Below are 15,324 nucleotides of genomic sequence, written 5' to 3'. Positions count from 1 at the left end.
TACATTCAGTGATACAGTAGGCTCCATTATAGAATGATAAACATTTGGAACCTGAAACCCCAGAAACAGAAATGTGAAGGCTTGGCACTTGAATATCTATGTACAGATTTCAGAATATAGACATTCATGTACCGAGCAATAAACAAGTTAGCTATATGAGAAACATAAAGGAGCAAATTTCTTCCTGATCCCCCCCCCCCCCCAAGCCTGATGATGTTCCAAACCCCGTTCACCCCAATCCCCCTCAACCAGATCTTTCCTGCCATTTGCCCTCAAGCCTGATGGTATGTTACAATCTGACCCCCCCCCCCCCCCCCAGAGAATATCCTCCACTGATCACATCTCTTCTGAGAGCCCCTTCCTAAGCAACAACCCCTCAACAGTAGGCCCCCCTATGCCCTGGCCCTCCCCTCCCTTAACCCATGACACCCTCCCCCCCAGTACAATCTTGAAGATAAGATACTGTAGCTCAAGAAAATAAACATTGAACAGACAAGAATCTGAATAGCGTTGCACCTTATATGACTTTCTGCTTGCAAAAGTATTTTACAATCACAAACCTAGTGCTTCCTGAAACGGGAAGTATGAGTCCATGCCTCCCTGCTTATTGATGTAGTACATTGCAACCTGGTTGTCTGTTTGAATGAGAACAATTTTGTGTATCGGCCAATCTCATACTGCTCAAAGTTCCAGGAGGTTTATATGTAACTGGATCTCCTGGAAGGACCACTGACCTTAAGTGTGAAGCCTAGCTACATGAGCTCCCCAACCCAGGTGGGACATATCCATTGTCACTATCATGTGGAGGGGTGATTTACAATGGAAGTCCCTGAATCAAATTGGACTGAATGGTCCACCACAAGAGAGACTCCTGTAGAGGAGGAGTGACATTGACAACATCCACTAGAATTCTGTTGGCCTGCAACCATTGGGAAGCTAGGGACCACTGAACAGTTCTCAAATGGAGATGAGCCATGGGTGTCATGTGGACAGTAGAGGCCATGTGGCCTAGTAATCTCAACATCTGCCGAGCTATGACCTACTGGCTCTAGTGGACCTGGGCTGCAATGCAGATGAGTGTGTCCACATTCTGCTCCAGGAGAAAAGCCCATCCTTGAACTGTGTCACGTGGTTCCGATGAACTCCAATTTTTGGACAGGAAACAGGTGGGAGTTTGGTAGTTGAAAACGAACTGTAGTAAATCTAACACCCAAATAGTTCTGGGCATGTGTTCCTGAGCCCCTTCTTCACATGCTCTTTATCAGCTATTGTTCAGGTAGGGAAACACATATACTTCTAGTCTGTGAAGTCATAAAAGAAATTGTCACAGGTGCTAGTCACGACCAAAGAGGCAAAGAAAATGTTTTCTCAGCTCCAGAAAAGATGGGACTAGTTGGTCCAGCATGGTCATGGCGGGTGGGAAGATGTGTGTGCATATGTGGTGGGACTCCTAAAAGCTTCTGGAAAAGTTGGGGATTTTCCTGAGCTGGGGTCTGTCAGATGACAACACCCATATGTGTAAATTGTTTTCCTGCATGTCCTCGGAGAAATAGGCACTATAATACTCTTTTTTTAAAAATATATATTCCTTTTCTTATCGTTCCCAACATTGTTTACTTTTTTTGGATGCCATCACACACTGTGGGGATTTCAACTTCCCAAAATAACACCTAAATCCTTTTCATCAGTTGTGACCCATAATGTGTAACCTTGCATTATGTAACTATAATTTGGGTTATTCTTCCCAATGTGTATCAGTTTGCACTTGTCCACATTAAATTTATTCTGCTGTTTGGATGCCCAGTCTTCCAATTTTCTAAGATCTTCCTGTAAGTTTTCACATTCCACATGTGATTTAACAACTCTGAATAGTTTTGTGTCATCTTCAAATGTATTCACCTTACTCATCGTTCCCATTTCTAGATCATTTATAAATATGTTAAAAAGCACCAGTCCCAGTGAAGATCCCTGGAACATTTTTCACAATGCTGTTGCGATTTAACAACTTTGAATAATTTGTGTCATCAGGAAATTTAATTACCTCAGTAGTTATTCCCATCTCTAGATCATTTATAAATATGGGTTAGTAGGTGCACAACTCATGATTTATTTGCTATACCTGATATCTGAGAAATACTTGAAACAGCATGGCTAAAAGGTGAAGTAAAAGAGGCCATTACAGACAAAAGATTGTCCTTCAAAGAATGGAAAAAGGACACAAATGAAGAAAATAAGAAGCAACATGAGCACTGGAAAGTCAGATGCAAAGCATTAATAAAGAAGGCTAAAAGAGAATATGAAGAGAAACTTGCCACAGAGGTTAAAACTCACAGTAACAACTTTTTCAAGTACATCAGAAGCAGAATGCCTGCGAGGGAATCCGTGGGACCGATAGATCATGAAGGAGCAAAAGGAGCGCTCAAGGAGGACAAGGTCATAGTGGAGAAACTGAATGAATTCTTTGCTTCTGTCTTTACAGAAGATGTAAGAGATCTACCTGTACCGGAAATGGTTTTCAAGGGTGATGATGCGGAGGAACTGAAAGAAATCTTGGTGAACCTGGAAGATGTACTGATCCAAATTGACAAATATTTAAAGAGTGGCAAATCACCTGGACCAGATGGCATACATCCAAGATACTCAAGGAACTCAAACATGAAATTGCTGATCTGCTGTCAGTAATATATAACCTGTCATTAAAATCATCCATAGTACCTAAAGATTGGAGGGTGGCCAATATGACACCGATTTTTAAAAAGGGTTCTAGGGGTGATCTGGAAATTATAGACCAGTAAGCCTGACATCAGTGCAAGCCCAAATAGTAGAAAATATTATAAGGAATAAAATTGCAGAACACTTAAACAAACATAGTTTAATGGGACATGGGTTTAGCCGAGGGAAGTCTTGCCTGACCAATTTGCTTCATTTCTTTGAAGGCGTGAATAAACATGTGGATAAAGGTGAGCCAGTTGATGTAGTGCATCTAGATTTTCAGAAAGCTTTTGATAAAGTTCCTCATGAGAAACTCCTGAGAAAGTTGAAGAGTCATGGGATAGGAGGTAAGGTTCTGGTGTGGATTAGGAATTGGTTATTGGACAGAAAACAGAGGGTAGGGTTAAATGGTCATTTCTCTCAGTGGAGGATGGTGAACTGTGGAGTGCCACAGGGATCTGTACTTGGACCAGTACTGTTTAACATATTTATAAATTATGTGGAAATCGGAATGACGAGTGAGGTGATCAAATTTGCAGATGATACAAAACTATTCAAGGTTGTTAAAACATGTGTGGACTGTGAAATATTGCATGATGACCGTAGGAAATTGGAAGACTGGGCATCCAAATGGCAGATGAAATTTAATGTGGACAAATGCAAGGTGATGCACATTAGAAAGAATAATCTGAATCATAGTTACCTGATGCTAGGGTCCACCTTGGGGGTCAGTACTCAGGAAAAGATCTAGGTGTCATTGTAGATAATACGCTGAAATCTTCTGCTCAGTGTGCAGCAGCCAAAAAAGCAAACAGAATGCTAAGAATTATTAGGAAAGGGATAGTGAATAAGACGAAAAATACTATAATGCCTTTGTATCGCTCCATGATGCAGCCGCACCTTGAGTATTGTGTTCAGTTCTGGTCGCCGTATCTTGAAAAAGATATAGAGGAATTAGAAAAGGTTCAAAGAAGAGCGACCAAAATGATAAAGGGGATGGAATTCCTCTCATATGAGGAAAGGCTAAAGAGGTTAGGGCTCTTCAGCTTGGAAAAGAGATGGATGAGGGGAGGTATGATTGAGGTCTACAAAATCCTGAGTGGTGTAGAACAAGTAGAAGTAAATCCATTTTTTTACTCGTTCCAAAAGTACAAAGACTAGGGGACACTCAAGGAAGTTACATGGAAATACTTTTAAAACAAATAGGAGGAAATATTTTTTCACTCAATGAATAGTTAAGCTCTGCAACTCTTTGCCAGAGGATGTTGTGAGGAACCCCTGAGGGAAGAAGGGATCCGGGAGAGGAGCAAGATGGGTAGGTTTCATACCCGGGATTCCAATTACAAGTCCCAGGATCCTAGGGGCTGGGAAGCCACGCCCCCACGGAGGCATAAGTTTCCCAAGAGCCGGAGAAGGGAGGAGGATTACAGTTCCCAAGAACTCCTGAGGGCAAGCAAAGGGAGCAGTAAGGGAACTACAAGCCCCAGGATCCCGAGGGAGAGGAGGGGGATTGGCAGAGGAGGAATAATCAGGAGGGAGAGGACCAGCTGGGGACCATAAAGGGAGAGGAGCCCATGGAATGGGAGGTGGAGAAAGAGGTTGGAGAGGAGATCCAAGCCCAAGATGACTGGAGAGGTGAGCCCATGGAGATTGCTGCTCTAGCTCAGGTACAAGGGAAGAAGTTGAAAGGCTTCATAACAAACCTTCTTCAAGGCTGGGGAAAGCTGGGAGGAAAAGTTAAGCAGCTGTTCCACTCAAGGGGGAGAGAGGTGCCATGCTGTAAAGCAGTGAATGATTTCAGCTGTGGCCAGAAGTCAGAACCAGCTGGAGAAACAGGTAGTGATTTGAACGGTGTCCGGAAGTCATGCCATGCTGGGAAAGCAGTGAGTGGTTTAAACTGTGTCCAGAAGTCATGCCATGCTAGGAAGCAGTGAGTGATTTGAACTGTGTCCGGAAGTCATGCCATGCTGGGGAAGCAGTGAGTGGTTTAAACTGTGTCCAGAAGTCATGCCATGCCGGGGAAGCAGTGAGTGGTTTAAACTGTGTCCAGAAGTCATGCCATGCTGGGGAAGCAGTGAGTGGTTTAAACTGTGTCCAGAAGTCATGCCATGCTAGGAAGCAGTGAGTGATTTAAACTGTGTCCAGAAGTGGTGCCATGCTGGGGAAACAGTGAGTGACTTGAACTGTGTTCAGAACACTGCCATGCTGGTAAAACAGTGCGTGATTTAAACTGTGTCCAGGAATCAGGCCATGCTGGGGAAGCAGTGAATGATTTAAACTGTATCCAGAAACTTTGGCCGGCAGGGGGAAGGAACAAGGGGTGATATGTGCTGTAACCAAGGACTGTGTCTGGAAGAGGAAATGTCTTGGCCTTGCTGATGGAATAAAGCGGTTTTAAGCATATTTTTGGAGTCTGCTTCTGGGAGTGCAGTGTCCAGGGAAGGGCCCTTCCAGGGTCAGCTGAGTTCATACCTGCAGGAAGGCCTGAAGGTGGTGGCCTGCTGACAATGTGCTAACATTGGTTAGCATATCTGGGTTTAAAAAAGGTTTGGAGAAATTCCTGTAGGAAAAGCCCATAGTCTGCTATTGAGACAGACATGGGAAGCAATTGCTTGCCCTGAGATTTGTAGTATGGAGTGTTGCCACGATTTGGGTTTCTGCCAGGTAAGTGTGACCTGGCTTGGCCACTGTTTGGAAAACAGAATAATGGGCTAGATGGACTATTGGTCTGACCCAGTAGGGTTACTTTTACGTTCTTATGTAAATGCACTTTCATGTTTGAAAAAGAACCTATTCATACAAAATCATTTCTAATTCAAATTTAGGGCCTGATTTGCTTTCACTTGTTCTGTGCATTTGGGGAAACAAAAAAGCTTTGAGGCCAAATATTTGTCTGAGTAACTTTGAAATTCAAGATTTGTCCAGATAGCTCCCAAAGATTTCTTGCATGCCCCACCTATGTACTACCTATGTCCCAGATCCAAACCCATAGTGTACAAATACCAACACAACATTTATATATTTCCTGTGATATGGATTTGATTGCAAATTTTGCACAATATACCATGAATTTTACTATCATGAAGGATTTTTGAGTTAAGCGTGTACAAGAAATTTTATAAATCGGAGGTTTTCTGGACCATCGATTAAACTGTTGCTATAGGGAAAATTCCCTTACTCGTTATGTTAAGGGTGTTGGGTAAATGTGTTTGCGACGTCCAAGGTCTTTTCTTCCTTGGAGATAACACAGTGGACCATTGTGGCTTTCTTTTTTCTGATTGTTTGTGTATAATACATACACATAAGTACATAAGTATTGCCATACTGGGACATACCGAAGCAGTGACGTTCCTAGGGGGGCGGACACCCGGGGCGGCGCCCCGCCCCCCCGAGTGCAGCCCCCCCGATGCAGCGCGGACCCCCCCCCCGGGTGCACGCCTCTGGGGGGGTGCCGCAGCGCGTGCCTGCTCAGAGTTCCCTGACTTCGCGCGTTCGCTGCAGCTCCCTCTGACCCGGAACAGGAAGTAACCAGTTCCAGGGCAGAGGGAGCTGCAGCGAGCGCACGAAGAAGTCAGCGAATTCAGAGCAGGCGCGTGCCGCGGCACCCCCCAGCGGCGTGCACCCGGGGCGGACCGCCCCCACCGCCCCCCTTGGTACGCCACTGTACCGAAGGTCCATCAAGCCCAGCATCCTGTTTCCAGCAGTGGCCAATCCAGGTTACAAGTACCTGACAAGATCCCAAAAAGTACAATACATTTTATGCTGCTTATTCTAGAAATAAGCAGTGGATTTTCCCCAAGTCCATTTTAATAATGGTCTATGGACTTTTCCTTTAGGAAGCCATCCAAACCTTTTTTAAACCCCGCTAAGCTAACTGCTTTTACTACATTCTGTCGCAACGAATTCCAGAGTTTAATTACAACTTGAGTGAAGAAAAATTTTCTCCAATTCATTTTAAATTTACTACTTTGTAGCTTCATTGCATGTCCCCTAGTCCTAGTATTTTTGGAAAGAGTAAACATTGATTCACATCTACCCATTCCACTCCACTCATTATTTTATAGACCACTATCATATCTCTCCTCAGCCGTCTTTTCTCCAAGCTGAAGAGCCCTAGTCACTTTAGCCTTTCCTCATAGGGAAGTCGTCCCATTGCCTTTATCATTTTTGTCGCCCTTCTCTATACCTTTTCTAATTCCATTATATCTTTTTTGAGATTCGGTGACCAGAATTGCACATAGTATTCGAGGTTCAGTCGCACCATGGAGCAATACAAAAGCATTACAATGTCGTCATTTTTGTTTTCCATTCCTTTCCTAATAATATCTAACATTCTATTTGCTTTCTTAGCCGCCGCCACACAGAATGAGCAGAGGGTTTCAACGTATCATCAATGATGACGACTAGATTCCTTTCCTGGTCGGTGACTCCTAACGTGGAACCTTGCATTCCGTAGCCATAGTTCGGGTTCCTCTTTCCCACATGCATCACTTTGCACTTGCTCACATTAAACTTCATCTGCCATTTGGATGCCCAGGACCTCTTGTAATTTTTCACAATCCCCTTGCAATTTAACAACTTTGAATAACTTTGTGTCATCAGCAAATTTAATTACCTCACTAGGTACTCCCATCTCTAGATCATTTATAAATATGTTAAAAGGCAGTGGTCCCAGCACAGACTCCTGGGGAACCCTACTATATACCTTTCTCCATTGAGAATACAGACCATTTAATCCTACTCTCAGTTTTCTTTTAACCTGTTTTTAATCCATAATAAAACACTTCCTCCTATCCCATCACTCTCCAGTTTCCTCTGGAGTCTTTTATGAGGTACTTTGTCAAACACCTTTTGAAAATCCAGATACACAGTATCGACCGGCTCTCCTTTATCTACATGTTTGTTCACCCTTTCAAAGAAATTTAATAGATTGGTGAGGCAAGATTTCCCTTCACTAGATCCGTGTTGGGCTTGTCTTATTAATCCATGGTTTTGAATATGTTCTGTAATTTTGTTCTTTATAATAGTCTCTACCACTTTGCCTGGCACTGATGTCAGTCCCACTGGTCTATAATTTACCTGATCTCCTCTAGAACCTTTAAAAAAAAAATCAGCATTACATTGGCCCCCTCCAATCTTCTGATACTACACTCGATTTTAAAGTTAAATTACATATTACTAACAATAGTTCTACATGTTCATTTTTCAATTCTTTCAATACTCTGGGATTTATACCATCCGACCAGGAGATTTGCTACTCTTTAATTTGTCAAATTGAGCCATTAGAGCCATTACATCCTCCAGGGTTATAGAGATTTCATTCAGTTTCTCCGACTCATCACTTCTTCTCTGCTCCATCCAAACTGTGCCCCCAGGAAAACACATGGGGCATACAAGTTATCTTGCAGCACATGCAAACAGATAAGCAATTTTATAAAAGGCATTTTCTACATATAAAACTGGATTTATGCAATGAAAGCCCTTCATAAAATTACCCCCAAAATGTTTGAGTGCTTTCCTATTGTCATTGTATACTGAATCAAGTTTTTTTTTTTTCACTTTTCAGATTTAATAAATTTGATAATAGACTGTTTGGCATTAATGATGTGGAAGCTGATTCAATGGATCCCCAACAAAAATTACTACTGGAGTGTACATACAGAGCTTTGGAAAATGCAGGAATTCCCTTGGAAAACATTAGTGGGAGCAAAACTGGAGTTTTCATTGGTAAGCTGTCTATTGACTTAAATATATAAGATACGCCATGCTGACCAGAGGTTCCCGGAGTCCAGTATCCTTTCTCTATTAGTGGCCAATCTAAGCCACAGGTTCACAACAGGATTCCAAACAATAGATCCATTCTTTGTTGCTTATTTCTGGCATAAGCAGTGGCTTTCCCAAATTTATCTAGTTAATACTAGTTTATATGAACTTTTCCTCCAGGAACTTGTCTAAACGCAGCTATACTAGCTGCCTTGACATATCCTACTGCAGCAATAGTGTGCGTCAAATCGTCTCTACTACTGGGCTACCATAGTAGCCTGACACTAGTGCCGGAGTGTGCCGTGTGCCATTTCCGTCGCTCAATTTTTTTTTAAAGCACCGGGGACTTACCTGGCAGTAATTGGGCAGCGCTGTGTGAACCTTTACTGCCTCCTAAATAAGAAGCAGTAAGGGATTCACAAGGAAATGGCCACACTGCAAGTGTTTAATTTACCGCATGCCCATTTCCTTTTTTAAAAGAAAAAAAGCCTTTTACCTGCTGAGGTAAAAGGGAACTTCGGCATGCAGCAATACCACTGCAGGGCCCCTTTTACCGCCACTTAGTTAAAGGACCCCTACATTTTCTACCAATTTTTGATTTTGTAGACCTGTGTTATATCACCTCCCAATCATTTCTTCAATAAGCTGAATAACCCTAACTTTTTAGCCTACTTTCGTAGAAAGCATTTCCATCCCCTTTTTGATGTCTTATTATTTATTTATTGAGATTAATTTTTTATTTTTCTGTAGTTTTCTAGTTCCACTATATCTTTTTCGAGATGGGTTGACCAGTACAGCACACAAAAAGGTGTGATCACAACATGAATTGATACAGAGGCAGTATGGCATTCTCTGTTGTATTAAGTAAATAAATAATTTTCCATTCCTTACCTAATTCTTAACATTCTGCTTGCTTTTGTGATTCCTGCTGCACACTGAACTGAAGATTTCAATGTATTATCTATAGCAACAATTCCCAAACCTGGTCCTGAAGGCAGGATTTCAAGATATCCACCATGAGAGATATTTGCACCCACAGCCTCCACTGCATGCAAATGTCTATCATAATCATTCATTGTGGATATCCTGAAAACCTGACTGGCCAGGGATGCCTTCAGGACCAGGTTTGGGAACCACTGGTCTACAGTAACTCCAATATGGAAGTCCTGATGTGCCACTTAGATCCCAAGATCCCCAGTATCACAAAGTCCTCCTGCAACTCCTCACAACTTGCTTGTGATTTAATATGTAATCATTAGCAAATTTGGAGGGTCTATTACTAAAGATTAAGTTATCTGCAGCAGGGCCCAAAGGAATAAAATGGTCCTGTGGCAGACAATTTGCGCTAACCTTTAGTAAAAGACCCCCTTGATCACTTGAGTCATTGCTACCATTTCCAAATCATTTATAAATGTAATTTATTTTATCATGTATAGGCTAGCTTTAATTAATTAACAATATAAAAATAACCAAAACCATTAATATATGATGAAAATACTAATTAAAACATATTACTGTATAACATCAAAGAAAACAATCTATACACATTACACAACACAAAAATAAGCAGAACAAATCATAGATATTAATGTTCAGAAGAACCACTAGAAAGCTAATTTTTTCCTAAAGGACAAATAATTCAAGTCTAATATATGGCGGAAGAGAATTTTAGACTAGTGGTGTTCATCCACATATTGTACTATTCCAATAGGACATAAGCCTAAAATAGTCAGCAAGAAGCAATGTCAAATGGAGATCTTGGTGAAATTGCAAAATTCCCAATGGAACATATCTTTGTATATAAGATACCAAGTATTTGGGGCCTTTGTGATACAGTGATTTAAAAAAAAAATGAGAATAGGTTGCCAGTAGAAAGGCATCAACATAAGTAAGGCTCTTTCCCATCTCCTAGCACTGCTAGAACCAGCAACTGTTTTGATGGCACTATTTTGAACCAACTAAAGCTGAGTGACCAACATTTTAAGGAGAACTAGATATATAATATTACAGTGGCATATTTATTTATTAGGATTTATTTACCGCCTTTTGACAGAATTCACTCAAGGCGGTGTATAGTAAGAATAAGTCAAACATATGCAATAGACAATTACAGTAGTAAAAATATTCAAATAACAGTACAACGTATGGCATAATATACTACTGGAAACAAAAAGGAGGAGAAACTTCAATCAGTGGTATTAAGCCATTTAGACTACTGCAATGGAATCTATGCGGGATGTAAAGAACAAACCTTAAAGAGACTCCAGACCGCTCAGAACACGGCAGCCAGACTTATCTTCGGAAAAACCCGATACGATAGCGCAAAACCCCTCCGCGAAAAACTACATTGGCTCCTAATTAAAGAATGCATTGCTTTCAAGATCTACGCAATGGTTCACAAGATTATCTACGGTGAAGCCCCGGGATACATGACAGACTTGATTGACCTACCTACGAGAAACACATCCGAATCATCATGAACATACCTAAACCTGCACTACCCAAGCTGCAAAGGACTCAAATACAAATCAACCTACGCATCCAACTTTTCCTACATAAACACCCAATTGTGGAATGCATTACCACAATTAGCACTGTACCATTTCATCTGTTATTCGATTAATGTTTTCTCTATACATGCTACTTTTATACACTATATTTCCCATGTTTCTTATGTAATTACTAATTGTATATGTTTATTCAGTCATGGTGATACCATGACGGAGCAATGTAAGCCACTTAGAGCCTGCAAATATGTGGGAATATGTGGGATACAAATGCAATAAATAAATAAGTAAATTACCAAAAGCCATGAAAACCTTGTACAACCACCTACACTTCCGGAGAACACTAAAAACTTATCTTTTTAAAAAGGCATACCCAACCAACCCAATAAATACCTGATCTCTGCAACACAATAACACTAGAATTCAAAATGCACAAAACACAACTCTCCCACTGTTCAACGACCTTATGTGGCTGTCCCATATGAACTTTATCTCATCTCAACATCACTCTGTATTTGTAAACACCGGAGACTGCAAATGCACCTCCATAATTGTCTGACAACACAGAAAAAAAAGTAAAAATAAAATAATCACAATTAATACCTTTTATTAGTGATTAGATATGTATCATATGTCAAAGAATAAAGTGGTTGCTCAAAGCATATACTAACCACAATTGCTCAACTGCAAAACACTATGCACAACTTTGTGCAAAAACACACTCAGAACATTACTGTACCATAAATATTACACTGGGCAGACCCTAATACACCAGTGCTGCGTACGTCTGGTAGCGCTTTAGAAATGATAAGTAGTAGTAGCAATATACCACCATGCGGAAAATGCAGACCATCAACAATATGGAATTTGACTTTTTGGCCCACCATTAATAGAAATCAAAATCCAAAGCATATCATAACAAATCAGGGATGATGAGGAAAAGGAGAAAGAAGAACAGTGGCACAGTTGCTAAGAATGTGATATGAGGAAAAAGTACTATGTGGCAATGCATGGAGACAGTGGTGGATACATTAAGCTGTCACCTATTGGAGGTAGTAGAGATATATGTATTCAGCAAACAAAGAACATCATTAGTGGTGGGGAAGCAAGGATAAAGCTAGAGACCATGAGTCTCAGATGTGTACCCTGTGTCTAGAGAGAGAGGAAAATTCTGGAGTCCCTACTTCTAAGTTAGATCCAGCTTGAAAGGTGATATAATGGAGACTGTACTTGCCCATCACTCACAAGGCAGGTAGAATCCTCTTTTGACGGTTGCAACGACGCTGACGTCAATGAAGAAAAAGGCACTACAGGCTCGTCTCCGGCTCCAGCTTCTCCCTTCTCTCTTCACACAGTGCCCCACCCTCACGAAGATGCATTTCCTGTTTCCGTGAGGGCGGGCCACTGTGTGAAGAGAGAAGGGAGAAGCTGGAGCCGGAGACGAGCCTGTAGTGCCTTTTTCTTCATTGACATCGGCGTCACTGCAACGGAAAGTTAAAGGTTAAAACGCGGGGGGAGGGCTGTGCCGGTCGGGGAGCTGAGAGCGGGAAGGAAGGAGGGAGAGCTGCCTGGCAAAAGTGCTGCATTTGTGAGGGCAGCAGCAGCAGCCAACGGAAGTCCACGATTGGGCTGGGGAGGCTTAGCCTCCCCAAGCCTCTTATATGGGGCGCCTATGAACATGCTGTGTAACTGCTGTTTATAAATCACAAATGGGAAACCATAATAACAACAAGCAACTATAATAATCCCCCCACCACTACCCTCTACCCTTCCAACTCCAACAATAGCTGACTTCTACTACCCCAAGGAATCCTAATCCACCCTGTTAAAATGTCCAGGGGTATAAAATACAACCCGTTCTGTATGCCCTAGCAGGGGAGAAATATCCCCAGTGAAGCACTGTTTTGATTTTTTAATCTGTGGACGAATAAATCGTCAGCAATCTCAGGATTCAGTCTAGCTTTCATGTCTTACTCCACAGTCCTTCCTTCAATAGAAGATGTCTTCTTAGAAGATGTGCTGGTAGCAGGAATGTACAGGATCCCCCATGCAAATTTTGCTAGTTGTGGCCAGCATGTTGCTTGTTTTTCCAAAAAATCTAAATATCGTTGTCTGCATCACTCAAACATAAATAACAGTCCAGTTCGTTAACAGGCTTCAAAGTAGAAAATGACACTGGGACAAAGATTGTCCTTGTCCCCATTCCTGCCCTGTCCCCATGGGATCTGTCCCTGTCCCCGCCCCGTCCCCACGGTTACCACAGTTCCCTGTTCCTATGTCATTCTCTAGTCTGTTACTTGTCCTTTGGTCCTTGCTCCTTTAGCAAGTGCCTTTTAGTGCCAACTCGTGGGAATATAGCAGGCTGATTCTGCATTCAGATTACTGCATCAGGCTGGAACAGAAGGAATCTCCACCTTGGCATGGGTCAAAGGATGGGAGATAGAACCCAGACAAATTTGCCAGGCAAGCAGAAGGCTTATATCATCTAAGGGGGAGGTTACTGCTGCCACCAAGTCCTTCTCTATATTTTTATAAACCTTCCTACTGTTCCACCAGCTTCCAGAGGCTTCTACACTACTCCCCTTAGTTCTCTACCCTGCTGGAAACTTCTACTGCCAGAACATGTGATTTATTGACAGGTGCAGGAAACAGCAAGTTCACAGAAAAGCCACAGAAGAACTGGATCCAAGCTACCTGAAATTAAACACCTGAAATTAGACATGACCAAAACTGAGCTTCTCATTTTTCCCCCCAAACCCACCTCCCCACTCTCCCCGTTTTCTATTTCTGTTGATGGCTCTCTCATTCTCCCTGGCTCCTCAGCTCGAAACCTTGGGGTCATCTTTGACTCTTCTCTCTCCTTCTCTGCTCATATCCAGCAGATCGCCAAGACCTGTCGTTTCTTTCTTTACAACATCCGTAAAATCCGCCCCTTTCTTTCCGAGCACTCTACCAAAACCCTCATCCACAACCTTGTCACCTCTCGTTTAGACTACTACAATCTGCTTCTTGCTGGCCTCCCACTTAGTCACCTCTCCCCTCTCCAATCGGTTCAAAACTCTGCTGCCCATCTCATCTTCCACCAGGGTCGCTTTACTCATACTACCCCCTCTCCTCAAGTCGATTCACTGGCTCCCTATCCGTTTTCGCATCCTGTTCAGACTTCTTCTACTAACCTATAAATGTACTCACTCTGCTGCTCCCCAGTATCTCTCCACACTCGTCCTTCCTTACACCCCATCCCATGCATTCCGCTCCATGGATAAATCCTTCTTATCTGTTCCCTTCTCCACTACTGCCAACTCCAGACTTCGCGCCTTCTGTCTCGCTGCACCCTACGCCTGGAATAAACTTCCTGAGCCCCTACGTCTTGCCCCATCCTTGGCCACCTTTAAATCTAGGCTGAAAGCCCACCTCTTTAACATTGCTTTTGACTCGTAACCACTTGTAACCACTCGCCTCCACCTACCCTCCTCTCCTCCTTCCTGTACACATTAATTGATTTGATTTGCTTACTTTATTTTTTGTCTATTAGATTGTAAGCTCTTTGAGCAGGGACTGTCTTTCTTCTATGTTTGTGCAGTGCTGCGTATGCCTTGTAGCGCTATAGAAATGCTAAATAGTAGTAGTAGTAGTATTTATGTGCTGAATAGTAGAAGCCTGGAGAAAAGTTCTGCAATAAAATGCATGCAGCCTCTTCCTATTGGCTATCAGGCTGCATAGGCTAGAAAAGTAACACTACCATTGAAGGAACTGTGCACAGCATGGGGTAGTCAGACACACAAAATGCTGCTGAAATTCTCATGATGTTCCACATGCTTCTGTCACTGCCAGCACATCCAGAAGGAGCTGCAATTAAAAAAAAACCCTTGCAGAAAAAAAGTGTCCTGAACATTTCAGTGAGGATTGCTGCAGCCAGGAACATAATGGGTTCCTGGCTGTAGCAAACCAGACAGCGGGCCTTGTTTGGTCAGCTATCTCTAGAAGGAGCCAGTGGTGGAATAAGAACCCTTACCCTCACCTCCCTGTCCCTCTGAATACCTCCAACATCACCAAAACTTTCCTCTTCACCCCCCAGACCTCCCCATGCAACCACATAATTATTATTAGAGGTACTATTTTGAACTTGAGCACCCAATGGATCAAGAGTATCGGGAAATTATCTTGCCACCCACTAGAAACCTGATACCCAGATAAATAGCATAGAGCAAATTATTCAGTGGCACGATCCAGATAATGTTGCTGAATATCTTTATACGCCTCCCCGGCACGAACCAGAGATAATGTTGCTGAATATCTTTACAGATCTCTGTGACAGTATCCAGATGATACCGCTGAATAT

At 42.4% G+C, this 15,324-nt stretch overlaps 1 protein-coding gene across 1 annotated transcript in view; it reads left to right on the top strand.

Moving 5' to 3' along the window:
* Window positions 1–15,324, top strand: part of LOC115467602 (highly reducing polyketide synthase SAT13-like) — a 106,970-nt gene that overhangs the window by 46,917 nt on the left and 44,729 nt on the right. Inside the window, exon 4 of the mRNA XM_030199277.1 lies at window positions 8,279–8,439. Within this exon, the coding sequence (XP_030055137.1) occupies window positions 8,279–8,439 (161 nt within the window). The remainder of the gene's footprint in view (window positions 1–8,278; window positions 8,440–15,324) is intronic.

The sequence above is a fragment of the Microcaecilia unicolor genome, chromosome 1, assembly GCF_901765095.1.
Source record: "Microcaecilia unicolor chromosome 1, aMicUni1.1, whole genome shotgun sequence".
Taxonomy (NCBI): domain Eukaryota; kingdom Metazoa; phylum Chordata; class Amphibia; order Gymnophiona; family Siphonopidae; genus Microcaecilia; species Microcaecilia unicolor.
Note: the sequence above shows the minus strand (reverse complement) of the source record. Positions and strands in the feature narration are given on the sequence as shown.